Source organism: Emydura macquarii, unplaced genomic scaffold, assembly GCF_026122565.2.
Source record: "Emydura macquarii macquarii isolate MOO-44397 ecotype Brisbane River unplaced genomic scaffold, CSIRO-AGI_Emac_v2 contig_2321, whole genome shotgun sequence".
In the NCBI taxonomy this organism is placed as follows: domain Eukaryota; kingdom Metazoa; phylum Chordata; order Testudines; family Chelidae; genus Emydura; species Emydura macquarii.
Genome location: NW_027132458.1, coordinates 1,193,488 through 1,217,312, shown reverse-complemented (window position 1 = coordinate 1,217,312; position 23,825 = coordinate 1,193,488). Strand labels below are relative to the sequence as shown.

Sequence of the window (23,825 nt, the reverse complement as noted above, 5' to 3'; positions counted from 1 at the left end):
CCAACTGTACAGGGCTCCATTGTTATCACCCCGATATCTTGTAAGTGGATTAATGGCTATAAGGAATAGGATGTTTGAAGGAAGGTTTGTGTTTTGTTTTTAAAAATGCCTGGCTGATGTTGAAGAAAAGCTGTGTGTGCCTAATACATAATTGTTCATATGCAATTCATCCATGTGAAAATACGACTTCTGTATTTCTGCCAAGATCAGCAAGACCTATTGTGATCTGATGAATAACTGCTGGCTGCACAATTAAAGTTGTTTTAATGAGCACACCCAATTCCCTTGCTGTTTCAGAGATGTGAAGGGTCAAATTCAGACCTTGGACAAATGCGCGCACACCCATTGAAACCAGGGGCCAGAATTTCTCCCAGGAAGAGGAGAAAGTATGGATTTAATTTGCTTGAATGGACTAAATAAGGCGCCAAACCTTCCCTTAAGATACTTTCTCCACCTTCCATTTGGACCCATAGAATCTACCCTTGTTTGCCTGGTAGATTTCTGTAGACTTTTGATAAGCATAGCTCAATCAAAAGGAAAGGCCGTTGGTTTACTTGTGCACTGCCAGCAATCTGAAGCTGATTATGTTCAGGCTGCATACTAATCCATCCAAGTTTCTTGTACCCACAAATTTGGTTTCAAAAGTAGTTGATTGAATACTAGGAAGAGGAAGACAGACTGGGCAATTTGAATGAGAGAGAAGAGTACTACCACTTTGTTCAAATCATGTGAGAAATTGAGATCCATAAGAGCAAAATAGACTCCTGAAGTGTAGAAAAGACACATGCAGGTGGATTTGTGGTGTACGTTAACTTTACATGCCCCTCTGTGGAGAGGGACACACACACACACACACACCCAAATTTTCTTAGAGGGGTTACACAGATAAAACAGGTGGCTTAATGTGGTCTATTATACGTGGCAGAGATATGATAAAGATCAGTGATTGTGATCTTATGTTTATCGAGTAAATTTCCCTTTCAGCAGAATAAATTAAGGATTGTATTCTTTGCAGAATGTTTGTGTTTTTTGTTTTGATGCAGCTCTTTTCCCAAGTTCAAATTAATGAGCAGCATCTTAAATACTTGATACTTTGAACATAATGTGTTGTGTTAGCTGGCTTCATGTTCCACCTAAAAGCTGTAGCATAGATGAATAAATTCTTTTGTTGAGTAGACCGCATTAGCATTTGACAGATCAAGCCAATATCAGAAATATTTCAATAATAGGTTTTTAGATTTCATGGAGATTAATCTGGGAAAGGGAATACATTAGATTTCTGGGCCACCATTCATTAAATTTCAGGGGTGTGTGTGTGTGTAAGTAAGTGTAAGTGTAAGAATGTCATGCTAACAATGGGCCTGGTTTGCAGATCTTTACTCACAGGAATAGAATCCAAGTTGGTTAAAAGAAATGAGACATCGCATTGCTTTTTGTTATTCACATACTTCATTTACTCATTTAAATTATGCTGTTGTTGGTGTTGGGCATTCTTATGGTTGCAGCCATTACTGTCTCCCAGCAGGCTTCAGTATAAAGCATTACCTTGTAAAATTAATTTGGGAGTCTTCCAGATGAAATGTGACATTCAATGAAACTATGTCTATTGAAATGGAAGAGCAGAACGTTGAGCAGTTTGATCTTGCAACGGAGACTCTTTTTCAATGATGTGTTCAGTCGTCATTAAAATGTACCTATAATTGCATTTAAGTAGTCTTTCTGTATACTTCTGTGGTACCTGCAAGGAGGGGAATTGTACCTCCCCTGCTTATTGGAGTTCCAAATTCAAATCCTACAATGCAGCAGTAGACTGAATTGTCCTCCCAAACTTCTTGCCTTCTCAAGAGTACTACTTCCCCACAACCACCATGTTCCTTATGGAAGATACCAGAGTGAAATAGAGTTCCACAATTTAGGACAGTTTCTGCATCCATTCTCTTTTAAGGGAAGTCTAGAGCCCTCAGAGTAGAAAATAAGACACAGTTCCTTGTTGTGCCAGGAAAAATCCCAAACTCAGACCTTCATTCAAATAAGAGTTTTCCTATTCACTTCAATGGGCTTTAGATCAGGGCTGCAGTCTTTTACCTTCATTCTATAGAGGTCTCTTCAGGTCCAAAAGAAAATAAACCAAGTCCTCTCTGCTCCAGAGGAGATACCAAACAGTTTTTCACTTCTTCCCCCCGAATGACATTTGCAGCATTTGCAGCCCATTTTCCTCCAGGAAACACACAACTTTGTTTATTTATAAAACAAAACAGCTAAAAACCCACCTTGAACTAAACACAGAACAACAAACAAACAAAAAAACCCGCCAAATTTAAAACAAAACAACATAACTCTGTGCAATAGCCTTTCTATTGTCATACTCTGGCAGCTGTTTTCCCTTCTCTTATAAGGCTAACTGAGTCCAGCTGCTTCTTGGCTCCGCTTATGAACCATAGTCTTCCTGTTGTGGAGCACTAGTACTTTCTGACCTGGCCATCTTCTGTGCCCCTGAGGATCCAGATGTACTGTGTATCCTGTCACAATGCCATCCAAAAAATGCAGAGAAAAGTGGTTTTGTACCATTTGATAAGTCCGAGAAAATAAAATGAAAAAAGAGCGAACTTATTTGGTGCAATCACCCTAAACTTCTGATGTATGGGTGTTCATCATGCTATTTAAACATTGCTGATAAAGAAGTAACACCTAATATATTCCTAAGCACTTTGTGGAAGTCCAATAATTTTCCCGCAGTCAACATCAGCTTCGTGTGGTTAACTTCAAAAAAGGAGAAGTGGTACTCCTGTTTCCCAGGTACGTGGGGAAACTCCTGGAAAGTTGTGTCTCTACATATGTATCCCTCTATCATAAGTCTGTTGAAATTTGCATAACTCATCATGGAGTGGACTCAGATCAAATCATAGCTCATGTCTTGCGAACAAGGGTCTCCATAGAGGCATTAAACTTAAAAAGTAATCAGAATAGGTTTTGGAAGGATTTAACAGATTATAGACGTGCTACTTCTGTTGTAGGCTCAGTGCAAATCTAGCTTTATCTAAATGGAACACACGGCTGCAAATTCAAACAGCGACTCAGAAAAACTGTGCAACTTTTCCTTATCTCAGCTAACATGGCAGATCCCAAATACAAAAGTCCATAGGTTGAATCCAGGATAGCAACCTGAAACATAATCCTGAGCTCCTTTTTTCTCTTCTAGCATTTAATGATGAAAAGCCAGATTTCTATCCAAATCTCTCTTTGAGAAGGAGGTTGCATCATAGTTTGTTGCATCAGAATGGTGGAAAACGGTGGTTGGAATATTATAGAAGACGTGAATTCAGAATTTTGTCAGCTTTTAACAGACCTATGCTTCTGTCCAGCTAGCTCAATATAATTTTGAGCATACTTTTAGCATGTGCAGATAGTTTTGGTCAAAATTTGTGATAAACCTACGTGTTACAAAAGGGAAATAAGTTGGTAAAATATATTGGTATCTAATTGCAGGTACAGAAGAGGCCTAACTACTTAGTAGACTGGTGACTAAATTTCTGGGCCTGATTCTCGGACCCAGACAGGTTATATTTAGTGCAGGACCTGAATATTGATACTGTAAAGCCAGACTTACTTGCTCTCCTATCTTCTTGCTTGCCTGGAGCTTGTTGCGGGCTACTTCAGCTCCTTAGTGAAATTGGAATAGCCTTCAGGGTGCTCTATTTTGTGTCCAGCTGCCAATGGACTGAAAAAGTGAGGGATCACCAGATCACAGCAATTCTCTGGCCATAGCGGGGTAAGAGCTGGCCTGTGATGTTCTTGTGTTTTCTGTACAGAATTACGAAATTTTATTTCTGGATAATTTGTGTGCTTTTTATGTTTGAAGAATGAAATTATTACTAGATGAGCAACATAGCATTCATTTTGTGTTTCATTTAATAAAACCATGGTAGGGTGTTTTCGAGAAGGAGGGGGAAGGAGGAGGGAGTCCGCCTCCCTCCCAAGGATGGGGAATACTGCAACAACTCTGCTATAAGGGCTTGATTGTGACTTTACATACAATAGTTTTACATGGGCATAAATCTACTAACTTGTGATTTATACTGGTGTGTAAGCAAGATTAGAATCATTCCACAGGTGTCAGGGTAAATGAAGAAGACTTTATCCTTTTTGTTTATTTTTTGGTTTTTTGATGATCTACTTGTTAATTTGTAAAACTCAGTAATTGGCAACAAGTTTTCCCATCAAAAGTATGAATTAGCAAAGATTTAATGTAGTAAATTTGCTGTTCATATCTGGTACTAATAGAGCATACTATGTCATTATGGCAAGGCAATAACTGCTGTTGTAAACACTTGCTTTCCATTAAAACCAAATTTTTGGCTCACCTCTAAAAATCCTTTGGAAAAACCTTCCCAGCTTCATAAGTTGTCTGTGATCAGAGGTCAACTTTTGGACCAAATTTTAGGTTATTTGACAAGTTGCTTTTAGGAAATAGGATATAACATAAGTGCATACAAAATGTATTGCATTGAAAAAGTTTTATTAAGCTATGGCCTGTGAAGTAGGGTATTTGTATTTGCATATTACGTTGTCCACTATTAAAATACATTTGTAAAATGAAACTAAATAATATACTTGACTATATTATGTTGAACATATATTTGCATGTGTTGATCATGATGTGGCTTTTGAGTTAAACAATTTGGAGGAGCAGCATGCTGTGTTAAAATTTTCATCTACCGTGTTCAATTGCACAAAATTATGTCTATACATTATGTAACTTAATACAGAAGAATCCAGGAAAATAAATGTATACATAATAGAGCATTTTCTGAGTTGTCTGACATTTTCCAGATAGACAAGGTGGGTGAGGTGATATCTTGTATTGGAGCAACCTCTGTTGGTGAGAGAGACAAGCTTTGAAGAAGAGCTCTGTGTGACTCAAAAGCTTGTCTCTCTCACCAACAGAGGTTGATCCAATACAAGGTTTTATCTCACATCCTGGGACTAAGACAGCAACAATTACACTGCATACATTTTCCAGAAAGTCACACTTTCCTTCAAAATGCTTTTTATTCTCAGATCAGTAAAAGTATAGATGCTAAAGAAGGAAGACCACAGCTTCTCAGCAGTGCTGATGCTTAAGCACCATGAACATGCTGAAGTGTTTGTGCTGATTTGTGGATTGTTTTGTGTTTAGTAAGGTGCTCTTTATAGACGTAGGATGAAGCAGGGAGACCTGAGAACTTGTTACGGGACAGAGTGGGATTAGAACAGTTATTTAACTATATAACGTATGTTTGCCAACAAGTTGATGTTAAAGTCACAGACTAAGTCAGATCTACCATATAGTTCAAAAATTCGTAGTATTCAGTTGCAAGCTCTAACCATTAGGCAATGCTGCCATTTGTACCCTAACCTGCAACAATTTATATAATTACTGTTGTCTGTCCATTATTGGTCAGGTTATAATGAATGAGTTGCACACTATCAATCAGTGGCCTCTTTTCCCTGTGTCTGTCATCCAAGAGATAATTGTCTATCCATACATCGCCATTGCTGTTTTGTCTCTCTCCAATCGCTGTTGCTCATGACTGAGAACACATCAGTCATTCCTATATGATCAGAAGATTAAGACTGATAGATTGACCTCCTCTGTATTCTCTTCTGTAGCCACTGCTACTTAGCAGCAAGACTCATAAGAAAGAAGTACAGACAATTAAGTGTTAGCTGAATACAGATAGCTTAGTTCAGCATTATAAAAATATACAAGATGAAAACAGAAGGAGAGATGAAGTGAAATTATGTAAGGCCTAGAAAGTTAGTAGTGAAGAGGTAAGTTCTAAAATACTAACCTGAAGGGGCTAATGTTCCCTGGATGTTCTTCTGGATTTATGGGACCAAATTCTCATTGTAGTTACACTACTGCAACTACATTGACTTAGTAGAATTTCACCAGCATGGTTGTGGAGGTTAGTTATGGTGTTTAAGGCCAGAAGAGAACCAGATCATTTAGTCTGACCTCCTGTATATCACAAGCTACCAACACCACCCAGTACCTTCACACTGAACTCAACAACGAGATCAATAGAATCAGATTTTACACTGAGGTTACATTTATAATTCCACCGATTTCACTGGGAGTTGTACTTGTATACCAATTGGCAGAATTTGGCCCATAGCATTCAGTGCTAGTGTGGTTTACCAGGAAGGCTCTCTTTATATGGTATTAAGCTTTTCTTATAAAATTAGGGTTAGATGATGAAAATAAAATCCTTCAACCCCGCTTTCGTTTGTCCAGTGCAGTGTTTCAATTCATTTAATAAATTATTTAAGGAAAAAACCTAAATCTTTTGAAACGGTTCACAGAGATTCATGTTGTTTTTCATATCTGAAGAGAAGTGGCATATTTAGGTAAAATATTACTTGCTCTTTTTCATGTATATTTACCGTCAACTGACAAAATGTTTTGTTTTAGTCTCACATCTTGTAAAGAAAAGGTTAAATGATTTAATTGCTCTTTTATGCTTTTGATCTCTCACATCCATCATGAATTTGTTTACTGAATATGAAAGGAAGATGTATCAGAAGCTCATATTGGTTTCTTGAAGAGGTTATCTAAACACTTCAAAACATACGTACTAACCGTTTTGTCTTCTGGTGTTTTGAATGCCTGCCATTATTGTATACAGTGTCAGATTTGTAGGTTAATGTAGATTAAGATAACATAGTAATGATAATTTTGCTCTAAAGGATATCCAATGTACTTTACTGAATATGCATGGATCATTTCATCCACCACCAATGAAATGAAGTCAACTGGGCTACGGAACTGAGCATCAATTGAATATCACAAAACAACCGTATACAACAATTTTTGGGCAAGCAGTGAAAAAAATATCTTTCCAGTTCAAACTACAGAGAGTTTTAAGCAAGGAGTATTTACAATAGGATTTGATCAAGACTATGAATAACTTTATTCTCGCAAAAAGTGATATGAGATCACAAATGGGGGATCTTTGTTTTATATCTTATTCAAAAGATGTTATTTCAGATCTTCAGTTAGTGTAAATGACAAAGCTCCATTGAAGTCAATGGAGGTAGGCTGATTTACAACAACTAAAGACCTGGCTCAATATTTTCTGCAGTATATTGTCCCATCACTATCCCAGGACATTGGTTCACTGCTGATTCACAGGGAAGAATGTCTATGACACTGTTACCTGCGGGCACCTAGGCATACATTGGAGGTTTCCCTTTCAAATAATTGCTGATCAATCCTGATTGTGCTTAGGTTATGAGATTTGATGGGATCCTAGCCAAATATGGAATGGCTGCAGAGTAATGTTCATTAAATGTCTTCTTTTAGTTCAAATTTATGCTGAAAATGTATGCTGCAGTAAACCCCGAATCCAAAAGTCCCTCTCTCTTTCCCCCACAGCTCCCTTTCCCCCACAACTATAGCTTATTTTATTCTCTCTCCTCCCTGCCACAAAAAATAAAAAATAAAAAAATAAAACACACACTAAAATATATCTTGTTTAAAGAGCCTACATTGGTAATATGATTCCTTGTTGTTTTTAATTAATAAGTGTTTGGAGACAAATACCCAAAAGATGTGGGGAAGAGAGGTTGTCTGCAGACAAGGTAGTCAATTTACCTTATATAAATAACATCTTATTATAGAATTTGGAGGAAAAAACATGCAATACTTTTATGCTAAGAACTTCTCTTACTGTTGAAATATTCTTTAAAATTGATGTAATTCCAAAAAATAAATATAAGACAGATGGAACAGCCTTTTTTAGATCCTGACAGTCTACACTGGGGACTGATTCCCTACCACCAAGCAACACAGCCTTAAGCACAGCTTTACTAACAGAGCAATTGCTAGAAGAAATATTTGTCAGGGAAATCCTAAAAGAGCTAATATAGCTGAAAAACATGGACAAACTATAGATGTAAATTACTGCTATAGAATTGAGATTTGAAAGTGTTCAGCAAAAGTTTAAAGTGCAGATGGTAGGGTTGAGGGAGTGAAGGACAGAATACAGAAGGTACCAATGCTTTAGAAACAGCAACAACCCATGTTTTTAATCAAAAGTGATTATACTACTGCAAAAGCAGGTGTAATATTAAATAATTAGACCAACTGAACCTAGGGTGACCAGATAGTAAGTGTGAAAAATCGGGAGGGGTTTGGGGAGTAATAAGCGCCTATATAAGGCAAAGCCCTGAATATTGGGACTGTCCCTGTAAACTCAGGACATCTGGTCACCCTACCTGAACCATTGGCTCAGACATCCCAAGAAGAAAGATAAGATACCAAGAATGTGGCTTAATGAGGCCACAACTTTATTAACACATCTGGGAAAATTATGAAGCAGTAACTTGTCCAGCACAACTTGTCCTTTCTTCTGTAATCTGCCCCACCTGGGGGAAAGCTGCCGTTGAGTCTTCCCCCTTCCTGAATTTTAACCTGGTCCTAGTAAGGTTGCCGAGACTCCGCTGCTTGCCCCCCATACAAAGGTTGAGGGTATAAAGGAAAAATGGATGGGTCCTTGCTGTACCAGGCATTAGGGGCCCCAACCTCATTCTCCATTTTCTTTAGGAGATGCCTGCTCCTAATGTGTTTCTAATTCTGATTTATCAGGGAACCAGACCCCTCCTATTGAACAATTACTTGCACTGGAGACCTACCAAGTTGTGACAACATGAACAGGTTATAACTTACCCTACCCACCAAATCCCTGGGCTGCTGAGGAAGGTGAAAGAACTCATGTTACCCAGGGCAGTCTGGTAATAAGGGAAATATTCTTTCCAATCCCTAAAAGGAGACTAGAGTGGTGCCATAGCAAAGCCCCAATCCCCTGTCCTACTCTGATTCTGTGGGAGGGTAGGATGGGTGCTACTGCTCCTGTGTGCAGAATGGCACCACAGGTAGGGCAAGGGTTTATAAACCTTCCCTTCAGGTGCACAGAGCCAATGGATGACTCTATCCAGTTAGTCAGCCAAGGAGTTTGATTTATATCTTAGAAATACTGGGAATGTCCACTGTGGACTTTCCTAATTTTGCTGGATGTCCTAGATGATGCATATTTTTAGCGCTCTCACCTTAAAAATTAAAGGGTATGTTTGAGTCTTTACCATGGCCTTCCTTTGGCATATCACTTAGATCTCAATGTCAAATAGATACCTTTTAAAAACAAATGTTAAAACTGTGTGACTGTGAAAATTCCTTTTCCACTCAATTGCTCAACTTTCACCACTTAATGTGTATCATCCATATTCAAAGGTGATACATTATTCTTAATAGCCTAGAGGCAAAGAGTATGCTACAGTAGTAGTGATGCCACTTGACAAGAGGAAGCAAGAGCAGGTTCTGAAAACTGTCTGGAGCAATTAAATTCTTCCTTTTGAGGGTTTTGAAGATGCTAATCTTCCAATCCCACCTCATCAACTGAAGCCTAGCAACATAGAGAAGCTGAAAGCTACCAAACAGGAGTTTAAGAAGGGAGTTACTGCTGCTCTTTTGTTAGCATCCAAAGTACATTTTTGTTTTTAAAAGATATAACCTTAATATTTTTTTTATCTGACTATCAATTTGCTATAAAAGTTAGAGAAAGAAAATTCTACTTGCAGTGAAGCAAAGAGGATTCCAGTATGGTTGGGTTTTTTTAAAGTTTTTGATAAGTGAATCAGTTTCAGGCCTTAATGGCTGACACACAAACTTGTACCTGTTTAGTTAAATCAGTGCAAATCCTAGGGTAGACTTCTGGAGTGTCCTATTTTGGGTCATTTTACACCTTTTTTCTAACTGACTGAGTTAAATCGATATAAAGCAGGTTTATATCGGTTTAAGATGTCCACATAGCCTTTTGTGCCAATTATTTAAATCAATTTAAAATCATTCATTTAGTTAAACCAGTGAAATTTTGGATGTAGACAATCATTGTGAATTAAGAGCCAAAAGAAAGTTAGGAAATTTTTGAAAATGAGAGAAATTTAAAATATCTGGCATCTTCACAAACTTCTTGTATGATTTTGCCCGGAGCTTTCCAGAAAAATTCTAACTTGAGATGAAAAGTGGCATATAAAATTTTATATTAATTGGTTTGTTTTTGGTGAAATTAAGGGAGGGGTGTGTGTGTGCATGTTTCTGAGAAGCCAAGAACCACAGTAGACAACAGAAAAATCAATCTTGCTATTTTCAGGGAAGACTCTATCCTTCCCCCTATGATAAGCAAACTAAACAGTAACTTGTTTAACTTTACCGTATAAATAGCTAAATTTTTTTTAGTGTCGCTGTTTTGCTAGGTATCACTTTCTATGGCTGAACTGTTTTTGTTGTTGTTGTTTTTTCTCCCCTGAATTATTTGTGGTTTAGCCCTCATGTAACGGTAATCTTTGACTGAGACTAAGTTCAAACAGCTTAACTATGATGTTATGTATGGCTCAGAAATACAGTAGTTGACCCCATTTCTCATATCCTGTTCTTGATTATCACAATTATGAAATACCACTAGCCCAAGAATACTATTTACAATTCTTGACAAATATTTTAATTTTATATGCAATTTTCATTCTGTTGTGTTCAAGATATGGGATTCTGGAACAATTAATTCAATTTTAGAAATTTTAGATTCATAACTGTGTGGAAAAAATAATAAAATAATAATAATCCTGATGATACCTGTTCTAGATGACAATACTTTGCTTCATTGTAATAAATGTGCTGATTTATTGGCCCAAAAGTCCTCTAGAGAATGTCTTTTGAAAGTCTGGATTTTTGCAGTTAGAGCTGAGGTTTAGCTGAAAGATATAGTACAAGCTTACGTAAATAGACTGGCTAATAGGGAGCAAACACCTAAGCAACTTCCTGTGCATATGTTATTCCAGTTAAGATTCCTATTAGGTTCTGGGAGGTGGGAGGCCACCCTAAGGGGAGGGACTACTGAGCCTGGGACTCAACTAATTGCAGGGCACAATAAATGAAGAAAATGGGCATGGGTGTGGGGGTCAAAAGGTCAAACGGAGGGAACCTGAAGGGGACACCGAACAGAGAACCCCAGACAGCGCCCACTGCTCCTTGAAGGTGTCTAGGGAGCCAGTGGACATGACCCAGGGAAATTCAGCCCGGATGCATGAACGGATGGAGGAATGAAAATAGACCCCACAGTCACAGAGTACCTCTCAGCCAACATCCTCTTCCTGGTGTTGTAAATGGCCACTTTGGCTAGTGGTAGGAGGAGGTTGACGAGGTGGTGTTGTGACTTCGTGGAGCCACGGATGGGCTGTGTATAGATTAGAATGTGCGGGGAGAAGTGCAGCCAGAACTGTAAAAGCAGGTTCTGGAGGAACTGGAAAAGGGGCTGCAACCTGGTGCACTCCAAATAGATGTGTGCCAGGGTCTCCCTCATGCCACAGAAGGGGCAGGTATCAGGGAGAGGGGTAAACCACGCCAGGTACATGCTCGTGCTCACAGTTCCAAGAAGGAGCCGCCAACTGATATCCCCGACGGGCCGTTGGACCAAGGTGGAGTAGAAGCTGCCTCATTGGGGTTCCTCATCCTTGAGAGGTGGCAAAAAGTCCTGCCACTTAGTATCAGTTAAGGTTAGCAGTTATTTATGCTTTCAGAATGATTTGGTATCACTCTCAAATCTTTCATGCTTTTTAGGATGCTCAATTAAAGATCATGCCGTGACACATTTGAAAGACATACTGTCGACCTATCATTTATAAAGGTGTTGAATCATAGAAAAGTAGGACTGAAATGGACCTTGATAGGTCATCTAGTCCAGTCCCCTGCACTGAAGCAGGACTCAGAATTATCTAGACCATCCCTGAGAGATGTTGGTCTAACTTGTTCATAAAAACCTCCAATGACAGAGATTCCACAACCTCCCTAGGTAATTTGTTCCAGTACTTAACTACCCTGACAGTTTGGAAGCTTTTCCTAATATTTAACCTAAATCTCCCTCCTGCAATTTATGCCCATTACTTTTTGTCTTGTCCTCCACGGTTAGGGAGAAAAACTTATCGCCTTCCTTTTTATAACAACCTTTTATGTACTTGAAGACTGTTATGTCCTCCCTCTTCTCCAGACTGAAGAAACAAATTTTTTTTCAATCTCTCCTTGTTGGTCATGTTTTCCAGACCTTTAATGATCTTTGTTGCTCTTCTCTGGACTTTCGACAATTTGTCCACATCTTTCCCAAAATGTGGTGCCTAGAACTGGACACAATATTCCAGTCGAGGCCTTATCCGTGCTGATTAGAGTGGAAGAATTACTTGTCGTCATAGGCATACGCATGGGGTGTGCTGGCCGTGCCCAGGCACACCCTAATGCGGCACATCATTCATACCTTTTTTATGTGGCCCGCAGCGCCATCGGTCTGTGTTTAACGGTGCCGCCGAAAGTTTGGAGGGCACGCGGTTTCTCGGTGGATGGAGCAGCGCTTTTTTGCGGCAGACAGGAAGACGCCGCGATCTGCCGCCGAAATACCCTGTCTCGTGTCATTTCTCGGCAGAGACTAGGATGTTGCGAGAAATCGCTGGTGGAGTTGAGTTTGACAACCCCGCCAAAGATTACCTGGGTGCACACCCTAATGAAACATGCTGCACATGCTTATGCTTGTTGGGTCTTGCTTACAACACTCCTCCTGATGCATCGCAGGATGATGTTTGCTTTTTTTAACAACAGTGTTATGTTGTTGACTCATATTGAGTTTGTGATCCACTGTAACCCCCAATCCTTTTTCTGCAATGCTCCTTCCTAGGCAGTCGTTACCCTTTTTGTATTTTTGCAGTTGATATTTCCTTCCTAAGTATAAAACTCAGGATTTGTCTTTTTTGAATTTCACCCTGTTTATTTCAGACCACTTCTCCAGTTTGTCAGGATCATTTTGAATTCTAATTCTGTCCTCTAAAGCACTGGCAACCCCTCCCAGCTTAGTATTGTCCACTAACTTTATAAGTGTACTTTCTGTGCCATTATCCAAATCATTTATGAAGATATTGAACCAGACCCAGGACAGATCCCTGCGGGACCCCATTCAAACAATGTGCACTTCCTCCCTTGATTATCAGCCATTGATAACTATTTTGAGTGTGCTTTTCCAACCAGTTGTAGAACTACCGTATAATTAGAGCCCTGCGAATCTGGGGTTATCCACTTTATATCTGTGGACAATTTTTGCGGATCGGATGCGGATACAAATTTTGTAATTCTCTAAATATAGGATCTCGAAGGCAGGGAAGCAGCTGTCTGCAGTTCAAAGCCTATGAAGCTGCTTCCCCGCATTCCAGATCCTATATTCCCCTTCTCCCCCCCACTATACAGAGAAAGGGGAGGTGATAGCTCAAGACAAGCAGCAAAATCGCCCATGCTCCTATTGCCACAATTTAGGCAGCCAAGCAATTTAGGAAACCTCTCCCGACTTCATTATTGCTGTATCAGATCAGTTGGAGAGGGACGCAGCAGCTTCTGCAAAATAAGTCAGAAAGCCGTATATCACCCTGAAGCTGACAGAGAATGAAGATGAGCAACTGCTAGCGTGGTGCACACAACACAAGCACAACTTTCCCCTTCACAGTGGAGTTACACGGTTTGTGCATTCCATCCTTGCATCCAGTGCTCCCTCTGAGAGAGCCTTCTCAGTCTCTGGTCACACAAATAACGAGACTCGTACTTCACTTAAGCCTGAAACTGTGGATGATTTAATGTTTTTACACAGTAATATTTCAAAGAAAATCGGCTGTCCTGAGGAAGACATCTAAGATGAAGTCCCGCAATTCAGGGCTGCTAGATAGTCCTGCAGTACTTAATTTGTATTGAAAGAGGTGTCAGGGCTCAGCCCTAGCACAAAATAAGCACTTGCAGGGCAGCCGAAGAGCACCTTCATCCCCCCTCTTGCACCCATCACCTGTGCCCCTCACCCCTGTACTGTGCCCCTTCGTCCCTAAATCTTGAACCCCTTCCTGTGCCCATGTGGGGAAACTGACCTGGAGTCACGGAGCACCTGTCAGTGCTCCTTGCTTCTCCCACTCTCAGCCCCCCTAGGAGGATGACCTGCCAAACTGAGAGGTGCTGGGGCTTAGCACCGGCAAAAATTAAGCACTGTAGCCCTGCGATCGTATTCCCCTTGCATGCTTCCACAGGGAGAACAGACTTCCTGTTTCTTGCACTGTGTGGACTATTAGCATATCAACAATTTCAGTCACTTCTTTATCAGCAACTCACACTGGATGATGCAGATAATCCTAGTCTGGGGGCTCTGTGATCAATTAAACGCAAGCAGCCTGCCAGAAGAACTAGTACTCATGGCATTGTTTTCCTCAACAGCACCGGGAAGACACTGCACCACATGCAGCAAACAGCTTTATTGACTGAGACCTCAGCAGGGCTTTAAATCAGTGGAATATTGCAGACCACAGCAAGAAAGAAGCGTTGAGCAGGAAGCCTGAAGACTGACAGTTACACGACAAGAATGGGAGGGCTCCCTCCTCAGCCTCTGACATCCCAGCTGTTGGGAGAAGATTGCAAACCCTGACTGATAAGGGCAGGAACTTGGATGGAAACACACTGCTAATTTCCTCAATACACCAACCGCTACAGGGGGAAAACCAACCCTAAGCCAAAGAGCTGGTGGCTGGTGCAAAGAAACTGGGATTGCTGAGCTCTAAGTGTGATGACTTTATGAGTCACAAGCTAAATAAATGCCCACTTTTTTATTTTCTAGTTCAGTTTGTGATTTTGAGCATTATTGACTTGAGATGTTTATTCTATAATTTTTGTGTGTAAAAAGCTATTTGTTCTGATGCCTGTTGTATAATAAGATAATAACAACAATATTAGTGTGCACATTTTTTAAGCCATAAAGCTTTCTTATACAGTATACATGCAGGCACACAGACACGCCTCCTGAGAGGCACTGTGAGATAGCCTGCTGGTGCAGTGTAAGATGTGACAAAGATAAAAGACAGAGTGCAGATCACGGGTCACATGCAAGTTGGTTCTTGCAGATGTGGATCCAAATTTTAGTATCTGCTCAGGGCTCTACTTACAGTAGGTTTGTCTAGGCTACGTCTCTCTAGTTTGTTTATGAGAAGGTCATGTGAGACCATATCAAAAGCCTTACTAAAGTCAAGATATATCAGAACTACTACTTCCCCCATCCACAAGCTTTTTACCCTGTCAAAGAAGAATAATAGGTTGGTTTGACATGGTTTGTATTTGACAAATCCATGTTGACACACAGACTTTAAGGCCAGAAGGGACCATCGTGATCATTTAGTCTGACCTCTTGCACATTGTAGGCTACAGAATCTCACCCACCCGCTCCTGTAATAGACCCATAACCTCTGGTTGAGTTAGTGAAGTTCTCAAATCATGATTTAAAAACTCTAATTTACAGAGATTCCACCATTTACTCTAATTGAAACCAGCACTTATCACCTTATTTTCTTCTAGGTGCTTACAGATTGATTGATTGTTTGATTATTGCTCCATTATCTTTCCAGGTACTGAAATTAAACTGACTAGTTTATAATTCCCTGGGTTGTCTTTATTCCTCTTGTTATAGATAGGTACTATATTTTCCTTTTTTCAGTCCTCTGGGGTCTCTCCCATCCTCCACGAGTTCTCAAAGATAATTGCTAATGACTCAGAGATCTCTTCATCCAGTTCCTTAAGTATTCTGGGATTTATTTCATCCAGCCCTGCCAACCTGAAAATATCTAATTTGTTTAAGTAATTCTTAACTTGTTCTTTTCCTATCTGAGCCTCAGATCCTACCCCATTTATGCTGATATGTTAGTCATCCAATTCACTGCTAACTGAAACAAAAAAAGCATTTAACTCTTTGGCCATTGCAATGTTTTCTGGCATAATTAATATTTTTAAATTGTCCTGACATTACCAGAAAAAAAGGTCTCATAGAACTGCAAAGTTTAGTTATTATCAGGAAAGTTGTTTCTCTTTGGAGATTGGCAGAATGTGGACAGGTCATGGTTTATGGATGGAATCTGGTATCAAGCTTTCAAATACTAATTTGATAAAGTTTCCAAGAACATTGCAATAAGTATTGGAAGATAAAATTTGCGCAAAAGATTTTTGACAGCAATCGACTTTTCCTAAAGCCGTGAAAGTCATGTTTGATCTCTAGCCTTTTGGTGACTGCCTCAGAACACCGCAAGCCCTACCAGAGAAGCTTTTCCTGGCATTTGCTGGAATTGATTGGATAATAGCTTTACTTCCTTTTGAACTACAGCATGCCTTCCCCCAGAAAAACCATGGAAATTAAAGTTATTTGGGAAATTCACTCTGTCTTACCACAATAATTTCTTTTCCCTTTGTAAGAGGGATTTTCAGGCCTCTGGTGGTAGGTATTTATTTTGTTTCGATTTGGGTTCAAGTTACATTCAGTGTGTTCAAGTTCAGTTTTGATTCAAGCCACCAAAAAAAAAAAAAAGTTCTGTTACTGGTTTGAAGCGGTTCACATCAAATTTCAATCCTAGTGGAAGTAAATTAAAAAAGGAGAGTTGAAAGTCTGTTAGTTTCTAGTCTTGCCTCTGTATATTAGTCCTTTGTTTTCATGGCACTAACTTTCCATTATCTATAAAAGTGAGTAATTTTACTTTTAAAATGTCCTTTTAATCAAAATTTTCTTGTCATTTGTTTAAACTTATAAATTTTGTTTGGTTTTTGCTTTGTGGTGACATGAGAAGGACCAAATCAGGATCATGGTCTTATTGTGCCTGTTAAGATACATATTAAGAGACAATTCTTCACCCAAAGAGTTTATAATTTAATTTCAGACATTTATGAACAAGGTCTTGATAACCTCTAGCATACCATAACATCTATTTATTTGTATTTTCAGTGGTAAAATATAAGATTTTAGTTAGAGTGAATTTTAAAGTTCAGCAATAGCCTAATGAGTAGAAAAAACTAAATGACATTCTCCTTCCACATATGTGCAGTTCCCTTTCAAAGAACTGAAAATTAAAGAATTGGAGCAGATGAAATACAGTAAAAACAACACAAATGCATTTTCAACTGAGGTGTTGGCAACAAATGGGCCATCTTATTTTGGAAAATTATTTCAAGGATGAAATGTAGCATGTTTCACATTTTCACCACTTTCTCTAACACTTAATTCCATGCCATAATTTTATTTGTTTAAGTGTATTGCTCAGATATATCTTTGGGCTATACACATTCTTAGAAAAAATGGTTTTATATTCAGCCATTTTAGATTCTAAACCTGTAGTATATACAAAGCTGCTGATAATTTTACACATAAGAACTTCTGAGAGTTCTTTGTAAATTTTTTTATGAAATCAGTCAGAGTTCAAAATGGGTCTGCAATGGCTGGATGCTGTGGCTTCCATATGAAACTAAGAATAACATGCATGATTTCCGGGTTCCCTTTCTGGTAAAAATTTTCACAGGAGCTAATATTGATAGTTGAAATTACCAGTTTAATAAACAACACAAACTAAAATTAAATAAAAAGGAAAACAAACAGAATATTGGTCCATCGTTTTCCAAACAGGTAGGAGCAAGCTCTGGGAATTGACTTTTTAACAGCCTCTTCTTTGTTTCACATTTAGGACTTTTATGATGCTTAAACATAAGAAAAAAAAGATCCATACTGATACTATCTTGATAGAGGCAATGGAAGTGCTTAGATAATGGGGTCTAAACCAGTTGAGTCCCTCAGGTTATCCATTTCAATATATTTTCTTATCTGTAAAAAAAATATCTCATCAAGTTTTGAGATAGTCTTTGATTCCATGTAGATAACTCAGAACATCTGTCGGTGATGAGGAAGGGTTTGTTCTTTTTATAGGTGATTTTTTGGGATGGCAGGCTGCAGAGCAAATTTGATCTGTGGATTGTGGAACTATTTATGCAATTTTTAAAAAAAATCTCCTTTCCCCTTCTGTATATTGATGGCATAGTCCTAGATGAATGAGATCCTGTTCTTTCCTTCTTTGGTTTTTTGTTTTGGAGTGAGACATGCCCCAAATCTCTTGTTGATGATCCTAGAAGTTGTAGAGTCTTACAGCCTTGCTGCTCTTTGTTTGCCAATAAATCTGTTGTTTACACTTCCCGTTTTTAATTTGAATCTGTTGTATGTACTTCTGTTTCAAACATAATGATTTTTTCTTACTATCCATTTGCAAAAATTTTCATATCCAGTCCTCAAATATTTTATTGAACTTTCCTATTTTATGTTCTCTCAATCCCATTATTTGGATGTTTTCTCAGCTCTCATGATTTCCCAAGTCTTCCAATTATTTTGTTATGCCTTAAACCGTAGTTTTGGCTCCTGCTGGATCTCATTAATTTGTCTGACATTAGCTTCTAAATCAAATGCTCTCTGTTTCAGTTCCTCTGTTTCCACAGATATAGTATTGTTCAACTTGTTCAACACTTCAACTTTGTTTTCCAGTCTTTAAAATTTGACATCCAAGGCTAAAGTTAAATTAGTAGTTATTTACTGCATTGGTTTGGGGTGAATCTTCCACTCTGGGTGTTTTCTTTTTTCCACATAGTTTTGGCACAGAGTTGTTCAGGGTGAGCCAAATTTCTGTTAAGGGCGGTTTTCTGGAAAAACATTTCTTAATGGATTAAGACAATACGGGTAACTCAAGACATTTAGCTCAATAGGGCAAGACGTTCAGAAGCTTGAATCTTGCTCCTCCATAAGGATCTGGATGGGAATTTTTTAAAAATCCTATGCTTTCATGTGAGATAAAATTGTATGTTATTAATTTCCAAAGTCTGTGTAATTGATTTGATTTTGAACTCTTGGAATTTCTAAATTTCCCTTTGGTCACTGTAACGTATTACTTATAGGTAGATTAGCACTCAATGTTGCCAATTACCAAGTGATAGAAATAATATTTGTCCATTTTTGAAAATAACTTTTGAGTTCCTATTTGAAATCAAGGTGAAATGAATGAAATTCACTATGATGTACAATCCCACTAAATGTTTGCACTGGTTAGAGATTTAAAAAAGAATTAAATACAAAGAGATTTTCTCCTCGAATGTTATGGCCACCGCAGTCCCATTGAAGCCATACAATGTTTTCAAGTTGTTCATTCAGTACTTTGTTGCCTTTTGTGATTTCAGGTAATTGCTTATAATTGCAAATAATGGGGAGGAAACTGGATCTGTCTGGTTTGACTGATGATGAAGCAGAGCATGTCCTTCACGTGGTCCAACGAGATTTCAACCTTCGCAAGAAAGAAAAAGAGAGGCTGAGGTCAGAGATTCTATTAAAATATATTTATTTTGATTGTCCTGTCTGGATAACGAACAAGATATTTACTGAACAAACTGGAGTAACTTGCCCTTTCAGCATCCATAATAAGTATTTTTCATATTATGCAACTTGAATGTATTGAGCACAGAACTTTTATTTTGATTTGTAATTATAATCAGATTCAGTTATTTGGTTAAATACCATAACTGATTTCTTTTTAAAAAAAACATTTGAATACATTTTTATGGAAATGAATAGGTTAAGTAAGCTCTTCTCTCTCTCTCTCTCTCTCTCACACACACACACACACACACACACACACACACACACACACACACACACACACACACACACACACACACACACACACACACACACACTATTGTACAGTATATTGTATTGAAAACTTTTGTCTGACCAAATAGTCAACTTCTGCTTTCAATCACATACAAAATCATTAAAAAACAACAATAAAAACCATTACAAAGCAAAGCAAACTAAGTATGAAAGACAATTTTCCTCACCCTCTGGCTTGGGGAGATGGATAGATAGTGCCTTTCTTCTATGTAAAATTTTAATGAAGTTGTGGCCTGCTGCTTAAAATCCATCCCTGTGTCTGTCCTTGTTCATCTGTATGTCCTGATCAATAAGCAAGATCCTGCTCAGCTTTTTCAAATAGTGGTGGTGTAGTTCTGCTGTGCAGAGAAAGGGCAGGATGTGGAGGGAACACGCAGGGAGACTCTGATGTACCCTTTTCATATCAAGGATTCTACTGGTTCACTTCACTGCAAAATGAAGTGGTGTGGGGGAGGGTTAGGGATAGTGCCGGGAGGGCTAGAAGAGGAATGAGGAACTAGCCAATGGTTACTTGAGCATGGCCAGTTGCATCCTAATGAAGTGAGAGTACAAAAGTTGGAAAAGATGCGGCAGCAGTGGCCAGGCTGTGATTCTAGTTCCCCACAGCCTGAAGAAATGATTCCATGACCTTTCATTCCCAGGGAGAATCCCTGTGAAAAGCTTATTTATTCAGGGGTTGTGCAGTGGTCAAGGATTTGATTCCGAAGTTGTCTATAAAAGTTGTTGATTAATAATAGCCATTTACTTGTGAAAACTGGGCAAGGGAGGGTGAGAAATATCACAAACTAATGGCAAAATGGACTCCACCAGTACATAACAGCCCATGTAGTCGGCTTAAGGAATGTTTCCTTCTTTGGGGCTGGGGTGCAGTGCTGTTTGCATGCTTTCACAAAGAATCCCTGTGCAACTAGTTTCCTGAGTTTCTATGAGCACTGCTGATAAAGCCACATTTCTCTACCACAGCTTGATTGATTGTAACATTTTCAGTGACCAGACATTAAATTCAGACCTTTGTTAACTAATGGATCGTTTTTACAAAGTTACCAGTTCATTTGTGGCTTCAATTGTTGTGGCTGGTTTCTGCACAGTGTGACATACCAGGCTGCAATCCATACTAATGAGTAGCTGTGTCACCCCTGCCCTCTAACCTGAGGTGCCCTTTACAATGCCTTGCTACTGTAGCCTTGGGCCCGAACTGCTCACAAACAGCCTCCAGCATGTAAGTCACTCCCAGCACACAGCCAGCTAGCCATACCTTGGTTCTTACCAGCCCTGGTTATGCTTCAGGGTGACCCCAACATACTCATCATCTCAGAATTCCCCCCCAGAAATGAATGTCCTGTTCTGCCCAGCCCTCTCCTAGACAGTACAAATATATTGAGTCCATTGTTCCTTTAAGGGAATAACATGCACACAACTTTTTACCCCAAATGGAGTTACCCAGAAACTTCCACTTGAACACAATGGTTTAGATAAAACAATAGAACAAGTTTCTTAACTACAAAGAAAGAGATTTTAAGTGAGTACAAGTAATGGGGCATAAAAGTTAGACATGGTTACAAGCAAAAGAAAGATAAAACGCTTATTGATGCCTAACTAAACAAATGACATTAGATACAAAGCAAAGTTTTCTCACCACATGCTTTCAGCAGTCTTACTGACTAACCTCATTAGGTCAGGACCCCTCCCCCGGAGTCCAACGGCTTCTTTCCTTGTCTCTTCAGGTGTAGTGAATGTGATGGGCAGAGAGAGAGAGAAGGTGCCTTGGAGTATTTGTCCCTCCTTTTTATATTTTGTCTCTCTTTTGTAAAACCTTTCCAGCTGAGACCCAGGAGACAGAGTCTATGTGGAAAGATATTCCCTGCTGGCTTTTCCCCCATGTTTTGAACTTCCTTTGTTTTTCCTCCCTGCTTGATCACTCTGTATACTGCTGAAATGCAAATTAAGGCAAGCACACATTCCTTCCTTTGTTTAGGACAAATCTGAACTTCTGCCTGGGTAGAGCTGTGGGGTTTGGAACATGTGTTAATAATATCATGTAGGGGAATCTTATAACTTCAATAATGTTGCCACATGTATTTTACCAGGACAGTACAGACCAGCAAATTGAGTTTTCAAATGACACCTTAGAAGATATACTTTGTACAAAGATTATTACAATAGTGTGTAGGGTGTGAACATGGGGTATGTTCTGTCACACACAGGTTACATAAAATACTGTAAATATTTTTATGGTGTGGAGGAGAGTAGGGAAAAGGCATTTAGTATGATCAAAGGGATGATATTTACACAAGAGAATATCACCAAAATGTCACCATATAAGAAGCTTTTGCCTTGTTTAAATACAATTTGTAACTTGTAACAACTCAGATCAATTCTTGAAGCTATTTCTATGTAGTCTTAATTTTTTAAAAAGTAACTAATTGGCAAGATCTGCCAGCATGATTATGTTTTTAGAAATGTCAGATAAAACAAGCTAGAATTTCTGTAGAAGACAAAAAGCACTGTTTGCACGTTAACATTGTGCAGAGTTTTATTGTTACAAAAATGGTTATAGACCCATATGAGGATATTGTTTTTTATCTTGATGTAATAGTGATATATTTCCTTTTGTTACATGTACAGTACAGTTTTATATAGGAAATTGTTAATAAAAAAACTAAAACCACCTTTATAAACTTTTGAAGATTGGCAAAATCAAGAGATCGATAGATTTTGCATAGCAAGTTTATTTATTGTAAGGGAACTTATTAAAGCTTTCACATGAAATGTGTTGTATAGAATATATATATAAGGGGTTTCAGGAGGACTGCTTGTACCATACAGAGCTTTATATTTCTCCTCTGAAATTTTAGTAGTTACTTTGCAGATCTGACTTTGGCATTGAAAATAATGTTATTTTGCTATGAATGGTAACAAAGGTCAAGAACTGCTTAAGATAATATAGGAGAGTAGACATTGATACAGCGGAAATCATATAACAAGAATGCAAGCTAAAAAGATCTGAAATTGGTAGATGGCTCCAAATCCACTTTGCTAGCAGAATATAAAAAGCTTACTAATAGGCAACCAGAAATTTATGACGAAGTCAGACTTAACATTCTTTGGCTAGGTGGTTAGATTTATTGAAACTAATGAAAGTGCCATTGCCTCAGAAGGGCAAATGAGTTTCATATAGTTTTTCCTCTCTGATACCATAGTATACATATCATTTTAGCTACTGGGAAAACTTAAGTTAATGTGTCATTTGAAGAAAGATGTAGCAGTATTGCATCCCATGTAAAACCTCTGCATACACAAAATAAAAATAACCAAGGGCCTTCCTTGAGGTTTTTTCCCTTCGTTATTATTAAAATGATTTGCATACAGATTTTTTTCTTTTCCCAATATTATTTCATTATCCTTTATATAGGAACTGTGTAACGCCTAGCTGGCTGGAAAGGTTGTCTAGTTTCACTGTAGTTTCTTAAATACATTTTACGTTTTCTGCTGTAATGCTCTTTTGTAACTTCTTATAGCAGGATTCTAATCAGTGGTTCTCAACATTTTTTTTTACATCTCAGAAGCTCCCAATCCTATTCCCATACCTTCCCTGAGATAATTCTACTGCATGATTAAACGAAAAGGTAAAAACGGAGCAGTGTTTAAGGTGACTAGATGAAAATAATCTCACTCAGTGCCGAGTGTAGGTTTCGTTATTTCCACCTATTTTGTATCTGTGCAGTTTCTTTTCTCATAAATGATATAAAACTCAGTAATTATTCATACCAAATATCCTATCATTGCCTGCTATTCCTACACCTATAATCTCACCAGCTCATTTTAAAGTTTGAGTCTTTTCTTTTGTGTTGGTGGCATACTTTTTGTTTTACTTGGCTATCCCTCCCCTAGTATCATCAGCAAATTTGATCATGGCTGAAATTGTATCAAAGAAATGCCCAACAAATAGACTGGCCTTATTTTCCATGAAACAATGCAAACAGGCATAGGTGTACAAGATACCTCTGGAAGGAATAAAGAGGCTCTCAACTTGAAGAGTGATGCATGCACAATTGAAACTTGATGCTATGGTGGGACCACCTTATCTTTCAAATGTTCATGCTTCACATTTATGATGGAACCTCCTCAGACCACTGGCACATGTGAGAATCACTGTTCTTAATAACTTACCTAGATATACCAGGTGTGTTTCCAATGGCAATTTTTGGCACT

General features: G+C 38.5%; 1 protein-coding gene across 3 annotated transcripts in view; it reads left to right on the top strand.

The window, feature by feature from the left end:
- Positions 1 to 23,825, top strand: part of MYRIP (myosin VIIA and Rab interacting protein) — a 338,330-nt gene that overhangs the window by 6,489 nt on the left and 308,016 nt on the right. For all 3 annotated transcript variants that reach the window (XM_067560853.1, XM_067560851.1, XM_067560850.1), the window contains exon 2: positions 19,124 to 19,256. In XM_067560853.1, coding sequence (XP_067416954.1) covers positions 19,147 to 19,256 — 110 coding nt within the window. In that variant the 5' untranslated portion in view covers positions 19,124 to 19,146. The remainder of the gene's footprint in view (positions 1 to 19,123; positions 19,257 to 23,825) is intronic.